The 17,500-nt window shown below is 45.0% G+C and overlaps 2 protein-coding genes across 2 annotated transcripts in view; both read right to left on the bottom strand.

Annotated features, from left to right (window-relative positions):
• LOC310813347 (retinal-specific phospholipid-transporting ATPase ABCA4-like) overlaps positions 1 to 8,204 on the bottom strand; it is a 36,474-nt gene extending 28,270 nt beyond the window's left edge. Inside the window, exons 1-8 of the mRNA XM_083682295.1 lie at positions 8,118 to 8,204; positions 6,982 to 7,094; positions 6,292 to 6,385; positions 5,973 to 6,114; positions 5,505 to 5,644; positions 4,174 to 4,301; positions 2,257 to 2,454; positions 1 to 71 (exon numbers count right to left, since the gene is read on the bottom strand). The exon at positions 1 to 71 is cut by the window's left edge and continues 19 nt beyond it. Of these exons, the coding sequence (XP_083538421.1) occupies positions 1 to 71; positions 2,257 to 2,454; positions 4,174 to 4,301; positions 5,505 to 5,644; positions 5,973 to 6,114; positions 6,292 to 6,385; positions 6,982 to 7,047 (839 nt within the window). The 5' untranslated portion in view covers positions 7,048 to 7,094; positions 8,118 to 8,204. The remainder of the gene's footprint in view (positions 72 to 2,256; positions 2,455 to 4,173; positions 4,302 to 5,504; positions 5,645 to 5,972; positions 6,115 to 6,291; positions 6,386 to 6,981; positions 7,095 to 8,117) is intronic.
• Positions 8,205 to 8,465: 261 nt separating this feature from the next.
• arhgap29a (Rho GTPase activating protein 29a) overlaps positions 8,466 to 17,500 on the bottom strand; it is a 39,588-nt gene continuing 30,553 nt past the window's right edge. The window contains exons 15-23 of the mRNA XM_083681019.1: positions 16,680 to 16,808; positions 13,931 to 14,029; positions 13,559 to 13,722; positions 12,863 to 13,051; positions 12,545 to 12,682; positions 12,109 to 12,341; positions 11,538 to 11,856; positions 11,060 to 11,159; positions 8,466 to 10,861 (exon numbers count right to left, since the gene is read on the bottom strand). Of these exons, the coding sequence (XP_083537145.1) occupies positions 9,843 to 10,861; positions 11,060 to 11,159; positions 11,538 to 11,856; positions 12,109 to 12,341; positions 12,545 to 12,682; positions 12,863 to 13,051; positions 13,559 to 13,722; positions 13,931 to 14,029; positions 16,680 to 16,808 (2,390 nt within the window). The 3' untranslated portion in view covers positions 8,466 to 9,842. The remainder of the gene's footprint in view (positions 10,862 to 11,059; positions 11,160 to 11,537; positions 11,857 to 12,108; positions 12,342 to 12,544; positions 12,683 to 12,862; positions 13,052 to 13,558; positions 13,723 to 13,930; positions 14,030 to 16,679; positions 16,809 to 17,500) is intronic.

Below are 17,500 nucleotides of genomic sequence, written 5' to 3' on the forward strand. Positions count from 1 at the left end.
GCAGCAGAGAGGACTCGGCTCCATAAGTGCCAGTTGATGCCAGGGGAGTGGTTATCCAGCACCCGGGGGAGCTGGGAGGAGGAACACAACTGTTAAGACTGATGTGTAACAATAAACAGCTGATTAATTTGAATGGCTGTAATCACAGCAACAAACACTACCACATGTAACAGACGTAGCTTTACTTTTTTGAGTTGAGGATAGATGATACTTCATGATGTAGATTGTGAGAAGTATCATTATAATGTTGTATATGTGATATGAGAAACCTAAATAATGAGGGTTCTCATTCAGAAACCTAAATAATGAGGGTTCTCATTCAGAAACCTAAATAATGAGGGTTCTCATTCAGAAACCTAAATAATGAATAACTCATTCATTTCCCCACAGATGAGCAGTAAATCTGCTGACCAGTGCTTTGTCGTCACACACTGTATCCTGAAATACAGGACCTCCAGTAACAGTTTCTTCCAAGGACCTTTTCAACTAGGGATCTTCCAACTAGCTCAAAACACAATGGGCTAAAGTTCAGGAAATGACGCGCGGTAGCGACATTAAACTCTGAAATAAGACATCCTTCCTCTCTGACATTCCTCACTATCTCCTGAGATCTGGGCTTCTTTTAAAGAAGGGGCAGGTGTGTGTGTCCGAGTTTGTGTGTGTGTGTGTGTGTGTGTGTGTGTGTGTGTGTGTGTGTGTGTGTGTGTGTGTCAAAATGTGTGTGTGTGTGTGTGTGTGTGTGTGTGTGTGTGTGTGTGTGTGTGTGTGTGTGTGTGTGTGTGTGTGTGTGCGTGCGTGCGTGTGTGTGTGTGCCTGTGCATGTGTGTGTGTGCCTGTGCATGTGTCTGTGTGTGTGTGTGTGTGTGTGCAGGACAGGGACTACTAGTCAAGACTGTACAATGTTGTGCAGTGTCAGCGTTGGGTCTGCTACATGCTTGGCCCTCTCCCATTGGTTGTTGTAGAGGAAGGAAGAGGGCCGACTGTGTGAGGATGTTGTAGCTATAGCATCCCACAGCTAGAAACACATGAGCAGGCCAGGGGGTGATTACAGAAAGCTCCCTTGAGGTTTAGTCTTGGAGGAAGGCGTGTCCAGGCTAATCTTATTATTGAAAGAGGCCAAGTGCATGCACTGCTAACACCAAGAGCTGAACAGGTCCCTCCCAACTCCAACTCCAATTCCATTATTTTCCAGTGCTATTCTCGTCTATTGGATTATACTTCAGGTAATTGAAGAGTGAAATGGACAGGTGTATCTTAAGGATTGTGACCATAATGGACAGATAAGAAGATTAAGATCACTGTATTCAAACCCACTCTTGATTATATGTTTAACTATACAGTATTCAATTGTACAGTATATCTGTTTTATTCTAAGCATTGATTTGACACTTTGACACGAAAACGTGTGCTGTAGGTGTATGACGTTAATGAAATCATAGACATTGTCTTGTTCTCGTGCCAACTGCCCCGACTTAAACCCCATGAGTTTACTAGGGTGTGCCAGACAGTGGCACTGCCAGCTACAGCCTTGACCCCACGCTGGTAAATCTTTGTGGGTGAGTAAATAAACAACATGGCACCATCCCAAATGTGACAGATACAGTGCCACCCCAACGCGGGCCCTTTCATTTAGCCAGCCACACGGCTATGCCCAGAAAGCAATTAATGCAAATATCACTATATCATAATGGCAGGTCTCTAGGCATTAACAGAGACAAAAAAATTATTGCATATGGGAAATAGTACTGGATGAAGCGTGACATTTCCCCCTTTTTACCATAATGCACACACAGGGCACAGTGGGTACAGTAACAGAACCACTGTATTTACTAGACACTTTATTACTTGCTTTACTACTTTGCTACTTTATTACTTTATTTACGAGATACTTTATTACTTACTTGACTTACTTTATTACTTTATTACTTTATTTACGAGATACTTTATTACTTACTTGACTTACTTTATTACTTCATTTACTAGATACTTTATTAAATATCTGGTACGTATCTGGTACGCATGTTTGTGCTGTGTATGTGAAGTCTGCATTAATAATTGACACTTTCTTATGGACATCGTAAAAACTGGAATTTCGATATGTTGTTCTAGTATTCTGTTGTTTTTCTCTGAGGAATGTTTTTTTTATGCACTGTGAGGGTGCGTTTAGATTAGGAAAATGGGCAACTTTGGCACATGAATGAAAATGTCTTACACACAAACATCTCCTATGGGGCAGATTGAGACTAAGCCACTAACCAGGCGGAAGAGCTTGAAGAAGTCTATGTTGGCGTAGAGCTTGCCCTCGATGATCTGGAGCTTCTGCGGGGTGAGGAGACACATGGCGTTGTGGACCTCATATAGCCCCCAGCGGCTGGGGAAGATGATGAAGCGCTCCAAAAGGTTCACACTGCAGGCAATGTCCTTCAGGTGGAGGTCAGGAACCCCGTATGCAAACTGAGGAAAGGTTAGGGGTCAGGATAGACTGCTGAGGGGCTTTATTGCAGTTTCAAATGCACACTCATACATATAGACTGACATGCAAATACTGAAGATATTACATTACACCCAACTATGTATGCTCAGTGCACAGTATATTGGTATTTCCCAATAACATGTTGTGTCAGTCTTTATCTAATGGGTAGTCTGGACTGGTCACCTGTTCATATCACACACACAAACAATTGGTCACCTGATCACACACACACACACACACACACACACACACACACACACACACACACACACACACACACACACACACACACATAGATGAGACAATAAACAGAGAGACAGAGTGTGTGAGTCAGCGGCACCATGGGCAGCACTGACACAGAGCACACATTCCACAGGCCCCCCGACAGTGCAGTATTACACAGGAGGGGTTACACCCAGGGCGTAATGCTGCTGACCCCTACGAGAATTTGGCTGCCTCTGCAAGAGTGTGTGTGTGTGTGTGTGTGTGTGTGTGTGTGTGTGTGTGTGTGTGTGTGTATGTCTGTTGTTCTTTGATTACCATTTATGCAACTGCTTCTATTGAGTGTTTTTTGTGTACCTGCGTTGTGTGTACCTGTGTGAGTGTGTGTGCAGCCCCATCACCACTTAGACTGCTGTAACACACACTGCATCACCCTAAGAATCCCATCTGATTAGTTGCTAGGGACTTATCCAGCCAGCACATTTCCCTGGGGCTAGCAGTGTTGGGTGAATTAGCCAGCCATGAGAGGGCCAGTGTCTATGAAAGCTCTGCCTTCCTTGGGCAGCATTTCCATATGAAAGCTGTGGTCAAGGGCCGTATGGATACTGATGTCATTGCACTGGGTCGGGTTTTGTCTGGTAGCCGGTAGCTCCCTGTGCTTTCTCTTCCTATAAATTGGGTATTTTTCTCCCCTCTGTGAGTCAAGACCCCCCTCCCCCAGGATCAAAGGGTTACACACCGGGCGTGACTCACCGCTAAGGCATTGTTCAGATGGAAAACACATAAACAAAGGGAGAGCAGAAACACAAATTAAATGGGACTGTGTGTGTGTGTGTGTGTGTGTGTGTGTGTGTGTGTGTGTGTGTGTGTGTGTGTGTGTGTGTGTGTGTGTGCATCTGTTCAGCTTGGGGGATTCCTGCTAGCTAAATTGTGTTTTCAGGTCCCAACTAGAAGGCAGACAAGATTACTAATGCTCTTGTAGACACACACACACACACACATACATCACACCTAACCACATGTAGAGCATTAACCATAAACAGAGGATTGTTTCCCGGAACAAAAGAGGAGCAAGTAGCTACTTGTTGAATCTCATTCTAGTTCACAATAAGAGGCACCATTGTCTTCCTGAGACAACAAAATGCATAATTCTGAAATGTACACGGTAAACTCTATATTTGTACTTAACATAAGTCTAAAGAGTAATTACCTGGTACCAAATTGTGTCTATTGAAACATGTTACAATAAACCCCCCACAATTATTATTTAATAATAAGTCATTTGCTAGCAATTTCGGTATCACAAAAATACAATCAGTCCTATTTTTCTTTTGTCAATGACTGAGAGCATCCTCATCTTCACCTAAGTTGCAAGCAAGCCTTTGTGAAACATGGGAGCTGATCTACTGACCAGCGGCAGTTTGTCATTTCAATGTTTTAGCTACTCAATAACGCAACATCCACTACTAGAGTCTCACCTGCTCAGGCCTGATCTGGGCTTTGACCAGCTGAGAGACCACAGACTCAGTCAGAGGGACGTCCCTCAACAGGAAAGATGTCAAGGTCTCATCATCCTTTAGAATGTCCTCCACCTTCACTCCACGACCTGGAGAGAGTTGGGGTGACAACGATACGAATGATATGAAGACTAGAGAGTGAGTTCCTTTTAACACACAACTTTGTGAGGCACTTAGACCAACGGGACACGAGAGAGAGAGACGCAGACATAGGCTATATATCAACACAGGGTACTGAAAAGAGGGAGAGAGAAATGTCTGTTTCACTAAGAGCTGTGGAAAGAGGGACACCTAAAGAGGGATAAAGGCTGCAAAACATCTGTGTGTGTGTGTGTGTGTGTGTGTGTGTGTGTGTGTGTGTGTGTGTGTGTTTGTGTGTGTGTGTGTGTGTGCGCGTGTGCGTGCGTGTGTGTGTGCGTGCGTGTATGTGTGTGTGTGTGTATGTGTGTCTGTGTGTGTCTGTGTGTGTGTCTGTGTGTGTGTCTGTGTGTGTGTGAGAGAGAGAGGGAGTCTTTGTGTGTCTTTGTACACACGTGTCTAGTCTGGTGAGGGTAAGAGTGCTACAATAAACAAAACAAAAAAGCATTTCATGAGAGAGGGGGGATGTGACCTCTCCACCAGCCCTTTGGTCCTCTGACCTCCATAGTGGCACGCACCATTGTCTTCACTTCCACTTTAATACACTAGGCAGCAGACAGACATGCCTCTGTGCTACTGAAAGCCTGGACCAGCTGGGGCCCATACATTCCACACTAATGGAGAGACAGAGAGAATCCACTCATTCCAGCACTAATCTAGTAGAAGACCATAGGACTGCGATGGGCCATCGTCCATTTGAAGTAATGTTTCGTCCAATATGGCATGATTGTTTTGTTAATGGTGACCATCAATAGATCCATCATTCAGAATTATTTTTCCAACGGAACAGCCTCAGTCTAAGAATGTTAGCGTTTAGAAATGTTCGCCATGGTTCCCAGATAGGACTATGTTTATGTGTTCAGTTGGAAAGGGAAACACGTGACTTGCTTTCTTACAAAATAAACAGAGCACTGGTGAAAGTAAGCTGCTTAAGTTCCCACTATGTGGTGCAAGGGCCTTTCTTAAAGCCCATGTGATATAATCCTGTGACACTGTTCATCTGATGGTGACGCAGGGCAGGAGGGGTCCCATGGGAGAGATGATATGTGTATGTGTTGAGTCGGCGTGGGATAAAGTAGCCCCTCGGTGCAACTCAGATAAAATGCACTTTGACCAGGTGATGGCGCATTATCGGGGCCTTGTGAAAAACCAACCTGAGATCATTTCTGGATTGGTCCGTAGGATGTCCATAAAGTTGCTCATGGCGGTAAGTTCCCTCCAAAGCTGACCCAGGTGCAGAAATTCTGGGTCACTGATCAGAAACTCCTGGACGTCCAAGTAGAACCGAGCCAGTCTGAGGTACAGAGCAGAGAATAGGTCAAACACACATCACACACACACACGCACACGCACACGCACACGCACACGCACACGCACACGCACACACACACGCACACACACACACACACACACACACACACACACACACACACACACACACACACACACACACACACGCACGTCACATCAGGTTCATTACACTACCTGTCCATGTCATGTCAATGCACAGCCTTATGTCTGACATATCATTGTAACATAACCCTCTTCTTTCATTTCACACAGATGATTTCAGTAAAACACATCTACCCCTTGAACAACCTTCCTCTACAGGTCATGCTCACATGGAGTTGTTGTAGTTGGAGACGAGGCCAGGGGACTCTCCACGGGTGGAGTACTGGAAGCAGGGGTTGTTGGTGTTGCAGAAGATCCCCTGGATCCATGGCAGGATCCCAGAAGAGGGCATGGCCTTGTTGGGAAAGTGACCTGGACCAGGAGGGCAGGGAGGACACAGGTGACACTGGTCAATAGGCCATAGTGGAATAAGTGCACATAACCATCAGACACTGCCCCAATATTAGATACCATCTCTATCACTATAATAACGTATAATAGAAGATTGGGGTGTTTGTCAGAAGAATGCTAAAGAGCCCCTTTTCTTACACTCATGTTGGCGGTACAACGGGTTAGCTCCCCTCAGCCAAACTAGTCCAATGAACAACACCACAGGCCACATGATCTCCATGAAGAATCGGATCTGGGAGAACAAAAACAAAAGCAGAGTCAATCCTGGACAAACATTGGAAGGGACTTGTTTTGTTCTCCTTTAAGGTTGACAATGTTACCGTTATTTGTTTTCAAACTTAGTAGAAGGAATCTGAATGTCCACAATACTGAACCAACTATTTTGGCTTGTGGGTGTGTTTGGCCATTTCTGGCTAAGTTACTGAACTGGACAATTGGTGTGATGTAAGATCTCACCATGGTGGGTTGAGGTTTCCCAACAATCTAAACACATCAGGCTACTTCACTATTCTCCAAACATACTGTATGTCATCTCACTCACCCAGCAGCTACAACTGTATATGCCATGACCATTTGAAGAAACTATCCCCTAACAACCTTTACCTCTCCAATGAGGCCTGAGACCCCTCAATGACTGATGAACAGGGCTGATTCTATCACCAATGTGGTCATGTACAAAATGTAAAAAAAAAACTATTTTGCTAAAAAGTGAGGGAGCATTGGCCTGCCCTGTCATAGGACAGGTGAAGAAACATCCTTTGAAAGAGGTGAGAAAAAATCTGAAATTCAATGGACCAAGGTGCAAGGTGAACAGGTGTCTGGTTTTACCTTCTGTCTCTTGCGGAGGGTCCAGTTCTTCCATAGCAGCAGTTGGACCTGACTGGCCGTACCCATGACTCCTCCTCTTCACCCCCCACAGGGGTCACCACCAGGGCACAAACCTAGACACACAACCATCCCATAACCATTTCACAACCTCCTCACAATCATGTCACAACCATCTCAAAACCACCTTAAAATGAAGAGAAACTTAAGTACATTTCCCAAACCCCAATGTGTTTCAGCTGCTCAGTAACTGGCAAAATGTTTGAACTACTCCCGTCTACTTGTTCTACTATTCTAGGGACCTTAAATAAGAAAAGCTATTCTGTTGTGTCCGATTCCAGTTTCCATTGCTGCTCCTGATTTAAATATTATGTATCTTGATACTGATTAACATAGGCATGTGTATCAACAACAGGCCAGGGAAAATGGTGAGAGGGTGGACTAAACGGCTTTCTAGGGCACGCCAATCAATTTGTACAACAATGGGAGCCCGAGGAAAGAAATGCTTTCATTGGTTTAACTATGGACCTACTGTGACACATGGGATAATAATACTGCAAATACATTTTATGCCTGAACAATCAAGCGTGTTGAAAAGGAAAAAACATGAATGGCTATGACGCTATTGAAACTGGGTTTCGATTATGCACAAGTCTCGGTAGTAATTGTACATAGAAGAGCGCTGAGATCTCTTCCTGAGATTCCTGTAAACAACGTCACATGATTATACAATGTGTTTCTCAGTAAAGAGGAAAGCCCCACACTCTTGTACCAAAGTGACGACAGCCATTCATCAGGGTTTCATTGAAATAGTGTATTTCTTATCAAGAGCCAAATACACTAAGCATGCAAGTGAGCCATATGGTTTACGCATTTTCGTTAAGCAGGCTTGCTGCAATTGTACACTAGTCTCACTAGTCCAAATGTGTACTTGAATCCCAGTAGGGTGATCCAGGTGGCCCTCTCGGAAACCATTTGGATAAATGTGATCGGACTTGATCATCTAAACTAAGCAAACATTACTTGATTGTCTAAAGAATCCAGGACAATACACATTATTCAACATGGCAACCACAACACGTTGCCTACCGTAGTCTAGACTTGTAGCATGTAGAACATAACATATCAATATCACTTACCTCAGAAGAAAAATATGGAGTAACATCTAAAGGATAGATGTTATGCGGGGTGTTCTACTGTGTATTTCATGTCGGCTGCTAACTTAGTTCCCCAGACCTTGCGAAAAGCTAATCAGATTGATTTAATCTTCTTGCCCAGAGCTTGCTCACACTACTCACCCGTTTGTCGACAGACCTATGTGGCCTAACGACCATAACGGCCTTAATGGCCTCCTGATGCAGAAGAATGATTATTTAAAAATATTTTCAATGTAATGTGTCACTTTTGGGCAAAGCAATTCGATTGTTGCTAGATTGTGTGGTTTGTGCAAAAGACAAAGATAACAAACATGTTTGAAAGTTGTCAACTATATTTTAATAAGTTACAAAAAGGTGTATGTTCTCATGTACCTGTTTGTACACGGAGAGGAATTTAATACATTGAAACATTCTGCCACCCTTGTAGATAATATTTATAAAATACAGACGGATATACCATTTACATGAATGATGCACTTACTGTTACTTGAGCTATACATGTGAGATTATAATGGATATGAATAAAATGGCTATTCAGCACTGAATTGAATACCATTTCTCCAAAAATTATAATAATAAAAACAGAACAACTTTGGCCATACTTACTATTGAGATACACCTCATACAACAGGCCAGATGCTACCTCAATGACATGTAATAACATTACTAAAAGCTTTTCAGCAGAGTCAAAGTTGATACCTTCAAGGTACACAAACAAGCTTCATGGTACACACACACGGTTGACATGTGTGTGAGTTTGTAACACATCTCCGCTGACTTACATGCAGACACTCCATATAAAATACCAGTGTCAATCAAGTCAAGAGGAGACCATACTCAACCATGTTACATACATAACAATCTGTTTAAGTTTTGATAATGCATCATGTAAAGTTATACGTTGTAACACACTTTTCAAATGACAAAGGTAATACTGTATACTGCATTACAAAAATCAGAAATGTAAATTGCGGAGGAGACTTGAGGAAGACTGAATGAAGCTGAGTACGGTAAGTGCATCAAACTAATTTTTGATACAGTGGCAATACACACTATTGTAACAGCTGAAATCATACTTTTTGGCATATAACAATAAAAATACAGCACATCAAAACTTTATACAGCAGATATGCACATATGATGTCTTCTGAGTAAAACTTAATTGCACAGTTAAATGAGAAAAATATAAACAGATATGCTGCCCTGGCATTTATTTGTATTGAGCAAGTTAAAAGTATACACAATCTAAAATCATGGTTTCAACCTTTTGGGAAATTAACCATTTTAAAAACATTTGTAGTGATTGGTATTTGAAGCATGTTTTGATTATGTGGCTCTGTTTTAAGTGTGTCGCTGAGAATAGGTGAAGTAACTTTAAAAACACAAAATTATATAAACTAAGTGCATCCTGTCTTCATTTTGGGGACCTAAGGTACAATTGTTCCATCCAGGACAAACTGTGGAACACCAAAACAGATAACAATGAATATATTAATATATATACATATATACATATATATATATATGTATATATATATATACACACACAAACACTTCCATGGGTATTCTTTCACAGTTCATGAAATAATTGTAAGTGTTTGTCTTTTTACTTATACAATATGGCACAGATTATACACATCAGACCATTTGTCCATGTCATAGATGGGTGACTCTGGAATTATAATGGTAGCCAGTGGGTGATGGTGGTCATACAAAATGGGCCTCCCTGTGCTCAAACTCTTGTAAGCGCCTGGGCCGTAGTCTCTGGTACACAGGCTTAGTCTCGCTTTGGCTGAGCTCCTCGGGGCTGGAGCTGGGGGACTGGGGCAGGGAGAGAGAGGGGGCCGCCGACTGACCCTCAAGGTCCTCAGACTCTTCAGGCTCATCAACAGACACCTCCAACCCCACCTCTATTCCCAGCTCCTCCTCCTCCTCCTCATCATCATCATCCTCCTCCTCCTCCTCATCCTCCTCTTCCTCTGCGCTGTTAGCTGACGCCCCACGCTTATTTAGCCCTGTGTCTGCTAGCGCTTTGGCCTTGTTCCCCGAGGGGGGTTTGTAGAATGTTCCGGGGGGAGGCTGGAGAGTCCTGGGGGGCCTGAAAGCTGTGGGCACTGGGCTGTACTCACACACATTCTCCTCCCTTCTCAAAGTTCTCCCGGGCCTCACCGCGATGGTGAAAGGTCTGTTGGGGTAGATGGTGCTGGTGGTGCTACTACTACCATCAAGAGAGAAAGCAGAGGTGGGTGACGTCACAGACATAGACAGACTGCTGGTGGTCGTGTCCCCATCCTCCTTCTCTGCCGGCAGATTGGCCGTGATCTTAGCTGTCCTGGTGAGGTCATAATGCTTGTACTGCTTGTCCCAGGTCCTGCGGAGCGTCTGGGTGTCGATGAAGGTGCTGCGGTAGTGCGTGCTCACGCGCGACTTTGGCTTCTCGTCCTCCGACACCTCCTCGATGGACTGGTCGCGGTCTCCTCCAGTCCCATCCTCCTGTTCGGCGGTGTTGCGTGCGTTCCTCTCATCCACCCTGTCTGGGTTCAGCACGCGTTCCGCCGGCATGCTGACAGGTCGGGAGACTAGTTTGGAGCGCGGGGAGCGGAGCTGGACCCTGGTGGTGGTGATGGTGTGGTTGGCCCTGCTGAGGCCCCTCTCCCCTGCTCTCTGTACCTCTGGGACACTCGCTGACAGGAGCCCGTTGAGGTTCTCTGAATCGGCATCCACAACTGAACACAGAGAGGGTCATTAAAACAGCTGCAGTTTAGAAATAATTATATTTGAAAAAATGACGACTGTGTTATGATAGCATAACGAAAGTATCATGACAGCTAAATCGTCATTCATAGTGTCATATAGTACAGTACATAATATCCACTGCACAGTGTATCTATAGGTTTAATCTAGCTCTCTAGTATGATACTGACCAGGTGCAAAGTCCCTCCCATCAGGCCGGCCTTTGACCTCCTGCAGTAGGTGGGAGGAGGGGATGATGGAGGAATATCTTTTATACACCTTAGAGCTCTGCTGTCATGGAGACAGGGACAGAAAACACAGAACAGAGAGAGAGACAGAGGGAGAGAGAGAAAGAGAGAGAGAGAGAGAGAGAGAGAGAGAGAGAGAGAGAGAGAAAGAGAGACAGAGAGAGAGAGACAGAGAGAGAGACAGAGAGAGAGAGAGAAAGAGAGAGAGAGAAAGAAGAGAAAAGGCTATTAGTAATTTATTTTGGCTGTTACAGTGGGAGATCCATACTGCATGGGGTATCATAGCCACAAGTAGGCCAGTGCAAAGGTCTATCTAATTTAAATTCTTATTTAATTACATGGTATGGAAGGTATGGAATCCAACATTAACGTGTAACTGAAAACTCTGGTTTCACCCCTGACTTTCTGTTGCCCCACTCACCTCCTTGATGTCTACAAGAGACTTGGAGTGCCTGCTGAGCTGCTGATCCTTTTCCTGGGGGGTGAGGCCAAGTCGGGGGTGAGGTTCCTTCAAGGGGGAGCTCTCCCCGGAGGGACCAGGCAGGGGGCTGAGGGGGGCATCAAAGATCATCTGGTAGTGTCTGATGAGCAGCTCTACGATGAGGGCCTGGTAGGGGTAGTCCACCAAAGAGGAGAGGGACACCTCCGCGTCCGTCTGTCTGGGCTTGATCAGTGTGGGGCCAAAGATGATGCCCAGGTTACTGGCTGTCATCTTGTTTTCCTCCGCCTGCTCTGTCACCCTAGGGAGAGGAAATACATAAGATGAAGTTGTATGTAATGTAATGAAGTTGTACTCACATATTACATGTACACAAGGTTGTCATTTAGGCATCATCTGAGCATGTGTGCTTGCATGCTTGCCTGTGCACATTTCTGATCCTGTGTGTGTGTGTGTGCGTGCGCGTGTGTGTGTGTGTGTGGGTGTGTGTGTGAGTATGTGTGTGTGTGTGTGTGTGTGTGTGTGTATATATGTGTAATACTGTGACCCGTACCTGTGCAGGTGTTCTATTAGGAACTGCAGGGTCTTGTAGTGGGCAGGGGGCAGCTGCCTCAGAAGGTCTTTGATCTTAAAGAGGACCCGGTTGAGCTCCACGCTGACCTGGGGGGTCTCGAAGGCGGGGGTAACCCGTGACGCCTCCACCTCATCCACAATGATGTTCTGACTCTCTTTGGCCAATCCGATGAAGTCGTTATAGTAACGAAACAGGATGAGGGGCTCTGGAAGCTACAGGGAGAGAAAATAAACAAGGAAGTTATATTTAAACTGGAAAGACAAAAATATGAAGACAAATATACAACAGAGATGATTGGAATAGAAGAGATAAGCATTCGAGAATATACAATACAATAGAAATGGGAGGTAAATATTATTGAGACTGTAAGCATCCTAACTTGACATTCTTTTGAGTGGCGTGGTGAAAAGCCTACCTGTCTCAGGTAAAGTTTGAGCACGTTGCTGATGTCATGGGGGTAAAGGTCGGAGAGCTCCACCAGGTCTTTGCCGTTCTCAAACGCCTGGCACAGCTTCTCCACCCGAGACTTGGCTCCGTTCACACGGTAGATTCCCTGTGTGCGACAAGAACAGAATGTTAACATGTTGTGTCCATCATGTTACATCTTTCCAAAACAAAGAAATACATATATTCAATTCAAATTCATGAAAGAGACAATGACATCTTAAAACTATTGACAATCTTGTCAGGATTTCACAAACAGAAGCATATCACGATGCTATGCTAATGTTACCTTAATGTTTAGTGCTCTGTTTTCGATCTCGGAGGTGCACTTCCTGATAATGAAGGGGATGCCGTCCGGGTTGTCCTTAGCAGCCTGTGTGAAGTCGATGCCAAAGAGGTGCAGCCGACCCTGGAGCTTCTTATGGCCACACTGAATGGCCAACGTCTCCAGACACTTCTTATGACAGGCCAAGGAACACTGCAGAAACACCAGAGGAATCAGACCCTGTTCTATCAGCTAGCGTTACATAGCCATCTGAATAGCTCCCCGTGAAGCAACAATCTTTCATTGTCCTGCTCAACGTAGCACAATATTATCTTATGGTTTTCATAAATATGTAATGGAACTCTGTCTAAAATAAGCCGAGTTGAGGGAACATTCTGGTGAGGGGGGGGTTGTAGAGATACAAGGGTAACAAAAGGTCTTTGGTTTCTACTGCACATCCTTTTTTATAGAGTCCAAGTATTCAGTGCTGGATTGTGGGTGTTAATGTTAATGTCAGCCACAGCAAGTGTCTGATGGCCACTGGTAACCTGTGTGAACTTTCACTCTCTGGCAATAGTGTGTGCACGTGTATGTGTGTGTGGCTGCATGCATGTGTATGTTTTGAGAGTTGTCTAGGGGGGTTGAGAGCCAATCAGAAGACAGCATTTCTGTTAAAACAAATGGAGCAATAAAGTTAGAAGTCTATTGTAGAGCGCTCACCTCCTCACACTCTGCTCCATGGAACACCACCAGGCTGTCACACTCCCTGCACTTGGAGGGAGCCCGGAGCTTCCTCAGCTTGTGTGTCTGGGCTGCTTTTGACATCTGGGTGTTCCTGAAGGGACCGGGAGAGCTGGCTGTCTCTGTCACCATCTCGCTAAGACCTGGAGGGAGAGCGAGAGAGTGGGGGAGGATCATATATATTCACGGTATCACTGAGAGTCAATGTGTTTGTCAGAATTTGGCCAAAACTTTACTTGCTCAGTGTTATACAAATTATGTTAATAATGAGACCATTCTGAGCTCTACACACTCACATAACATTACAGAAATGACTGCTTCTACTCCAGCGTCCCTCTCCCTGTGACTCACCATTGTCGGATGGCGAGGGGGGCTCTCTCTCATCCAGGTCATCAGCTGACGACATGGTGCCCGTGGACGGGGTTCTGGGTAGTCTCCTCTTGAAGTCACCTGAGCAGGAGGTGAGGACACAACAGTTAGTCCTCATCCTCATCTCTATACCTAGTGTCTGTCTGACGGTCCTGAACTGGAGGAGAGGTTCGCTTATAAGCCCACATAGACGGGCGTCGCCACTCCTAGGGTCTCCCATCAGGGGTGATTCACACCTCCGTTCCATGATCAATCCCCCTAATTCTCATAATTATAAAATGATAGGCTGGTCAAGAGGCCAACCTCAGACTACTAATTGGTTACACTTCTGGACAATGGACAATTGTGAATAAGAAGAGGATTAAGATCCCTACCAAGCTGGCTAGGCTGCAACCTTTCACCATAAACACCCTTCTAGGTCTCTAAATCGTTTTCAGTCCAAAGTAACTGATGAATACTGTATGATTGTTAAAATGAATTGTGGCTGGTTGAAAACATATTGGAAAAATCGAACTCTTTGTATTGTATTATTATAACAGTATGGTTAGTACATGGGGACATGACACATAACACAGGCCAACAGGTTTAAGGATTCAAAACTGATGTATGGGTTACATAACAAACATAAGAAAAACAACACATATTGTATGTGATGAGGACACCAGAATGTTAAACCTCAAGCCCTCAGCTGAAATTCCTCTCCTGTTTACAGAACATTCAGTGCAGGTCCCTCAGGGCACTTACAGACACAATCAGGACTATGGCATGCCTCAACACTATCCAGAAGGTGTCGATGACATAAGGCCATCAGTCTTTCTCTCTCTCATCAGGTAATGACAGGTGAGACAGAGGGAAAGACAGGCAGACAGACAGGGTGGCTAGGGCTTGGCACTAGATGTGAGACCACACCTGCCAGAATGTAGGAGGAAGACCACACAGGGTCATGTAGGGTAGGGAGGGCTTTTAGGTAGTAGGTATGCTACAGGAGTAGGTATGCTTTAGGTAGTAGGTATGCTTCTTATCTAAAACCCTTGAACGTGCTGTCTCTAACCAACTGTCTCAGTACCTTCTTCAAAACAACCTTGTTGACCCTCACCAATCCGGCTTTAAGGTTCGGCACTCTATTGAGACTGCTCTCCTTGCTGTCACTCCACTCTGCTAGAGCTTCCTCCCTCTCCTCTGTTCTCATTCTTCTGGACCTGTATGCTGCATTCGACACAGTAAACCATCCGATCCTTCTCTCCACACTCTCAGAACTGGGCACTCTATTGAGACTGCTCTCCTTGCTGTCACGGAGGCCCTACACTCTGCTCGAGCTTCCCCCCTCTCCTCTGTTCTCATTCTTCTGGAACTGTCTGCTGCATTCGACACAGTAAACCATCCAATCCTTCTCTCCACCCTCTCCGAACTGGGCATCTCTGGCTCTACACTCTTCTGGTTTGCATCCTACCTGGCCGATCGCTCTTACCAGGTGACATGGAGAGGATCGCTGTCCTCTCCACGAGCCCTCACCACTGGGGTCCCCCAGGGCTCTGTCCTAGGGCCCTTACTGTTCTCCCTCTATACCAAATCTCTTGGCTCGATAATTTCCTCACATGGTTTCCACTACCACTGCTACACAGATGACACTCAACTCTTTCTCTCTTTCCCCCCTTCTGACTCACAGGTGGCAACACGTGTCTCTGCGTGTCTTGCAGACATTTCCGCTTGGATGTCAGCCCACCACCTCAAGCTCAACCTTAACAAGACTGAGCTGCTCTTCCTCACAGGGAAAGCCTGTCCCCTCCATGATTTCTCCATCACCTCCTCCCAGACAGCCAAGAACCTTGGGGTGATCTTGGCAACCACTTATCCCTGCGGCGAACATCACAGTGACAGCACGCTCCTGTAGATTATTCCTCTACAACATCAGAAGGATATGTCCATTCCTCACCAGAGAAGCAGCACAACTCTTGGTCAAGACACTTGTGATCTCTCACCTTGACTACTGCAACTCACTCTTGGCCAGGCTCCCCGCCTCTGCCATCTGTAGCTCATCCAGAATGCTGCCGCCCATCTGGTGTTCAATCTCCCCAAATTCTCCCATGTCACCCCCCCCCCCCCCCCCCCCCTTCACTGGCTCCTGGTAGCAGCTCACATCAGATTCAAGACCCTGGTGCTCGCCTACCGGGCGACAAAGGGAACAGCCCCTCCCTACTTGCAAGCAATGGTAAGGACCCAAACCACTGCCCGATCACTCCGCTCTTCCACCTCGGCTGGCTGCCTGGCACCGCTGCCTCTACGTGGATGCAGTAGTTGCGCTACTCGGTGATGGCTTTTCACTGTCCTGGCACCCCGCTGGTGGAACGAGTTTTCCACAGCTGTCAGGACTGCAGAGTCACTACCTATCTTCCGCCGTAAATTGAAGACCCATCTCTTCAGGCTACATCTTAACTGTCCCTCTTAAAGACCTCTTCATCCCCACTACCCCCCTGTACAAGTTTCTCTACTGTAAATAAATTAATAAAAGAATAAAAGAATAATAATAATAATAATAATAATAATAATAATAATTCCTTCTTCTAGCATTGTGACTGACAATAGCCCCCGGTCCGAGCATAGATTACTTTTTCTTATGCTGACTGATGGATAGATGATTCACTTACTTAGACAAATGTATTTGTTGTAAGTCATTTTGGATAAAGGCGTCTGCTAAATGCCATAAATTTAAATGTAAATGATAGGGCCTCACCTGGGCTGGCGGTGGGGGAGTCCATGGAGCGGGACTCACTGCTGCCCCCGGCACTCTCTGAGTCACTGCACATCCCCCCACCCTGACTACCCGTGCCCCAGGCTCGGAACGGGCCCTGGATCCGCAGAGCTGGAACACACAACAGGAAATGATAAATTCAGCTGATGAGAAATAAACTTTGTAAACATTGAGACATACTAATCTCATACAATGGGAATACAAAGCTTTCTTTTGTTTAGAATAGCATTTAATTTTACTTTGGAATGAACTTGTATCTATTCAGAAATTAGGAATATTCAGTTATGAGATCTTATTCGATTCCCATTATATTTCAATACTGTAAGTGTAAAGACAGCCTCATTAATTCAATTGTACATTGAACATGTACATGGAGACACTTGAGAATCACACAAGACATCCTCAAATATTGGCCCATTTGCACATCAAATACATAAACAATAATAATCATGAATGTATTTATGATAAAACACTCATGTAGCGTTGAAAATCAGCTGTTATCAATGCAAATACGATTAATGTGAACAATAGATTACCTAACTGTAAGCTTTATTCAGATGCAAACACAGCCATTTCTCATCCATTAACAGGTGCCATTGTGCTCCTATGAGGGTGCTAATGTGGCCTTGTCACCTCAATGAAAACAACGTTACCAGGCGTTGAGCAACCACATACCCCTAAGCAACTGATGCCATCTATAAACTATTGGCAGATACCAATCTGCATTCATGAGAACAGGAGAATCACAAGGTGTTTACTCAGAGGGTGAATAGACTTGAAGCCTTTCAGGGAAATCAGCTGTG

This window comes from Argentina silus, assembly GCF_951799395.1.
Source record: "Argentina silus genome assembly, chromosome: 1".
NCBI classification, from domain to species: Eukaryota; Metazoa; Chordata; class Actinopteri; order Argentiniformes; family Argentinidae; genus Argentina; species Argentina silus.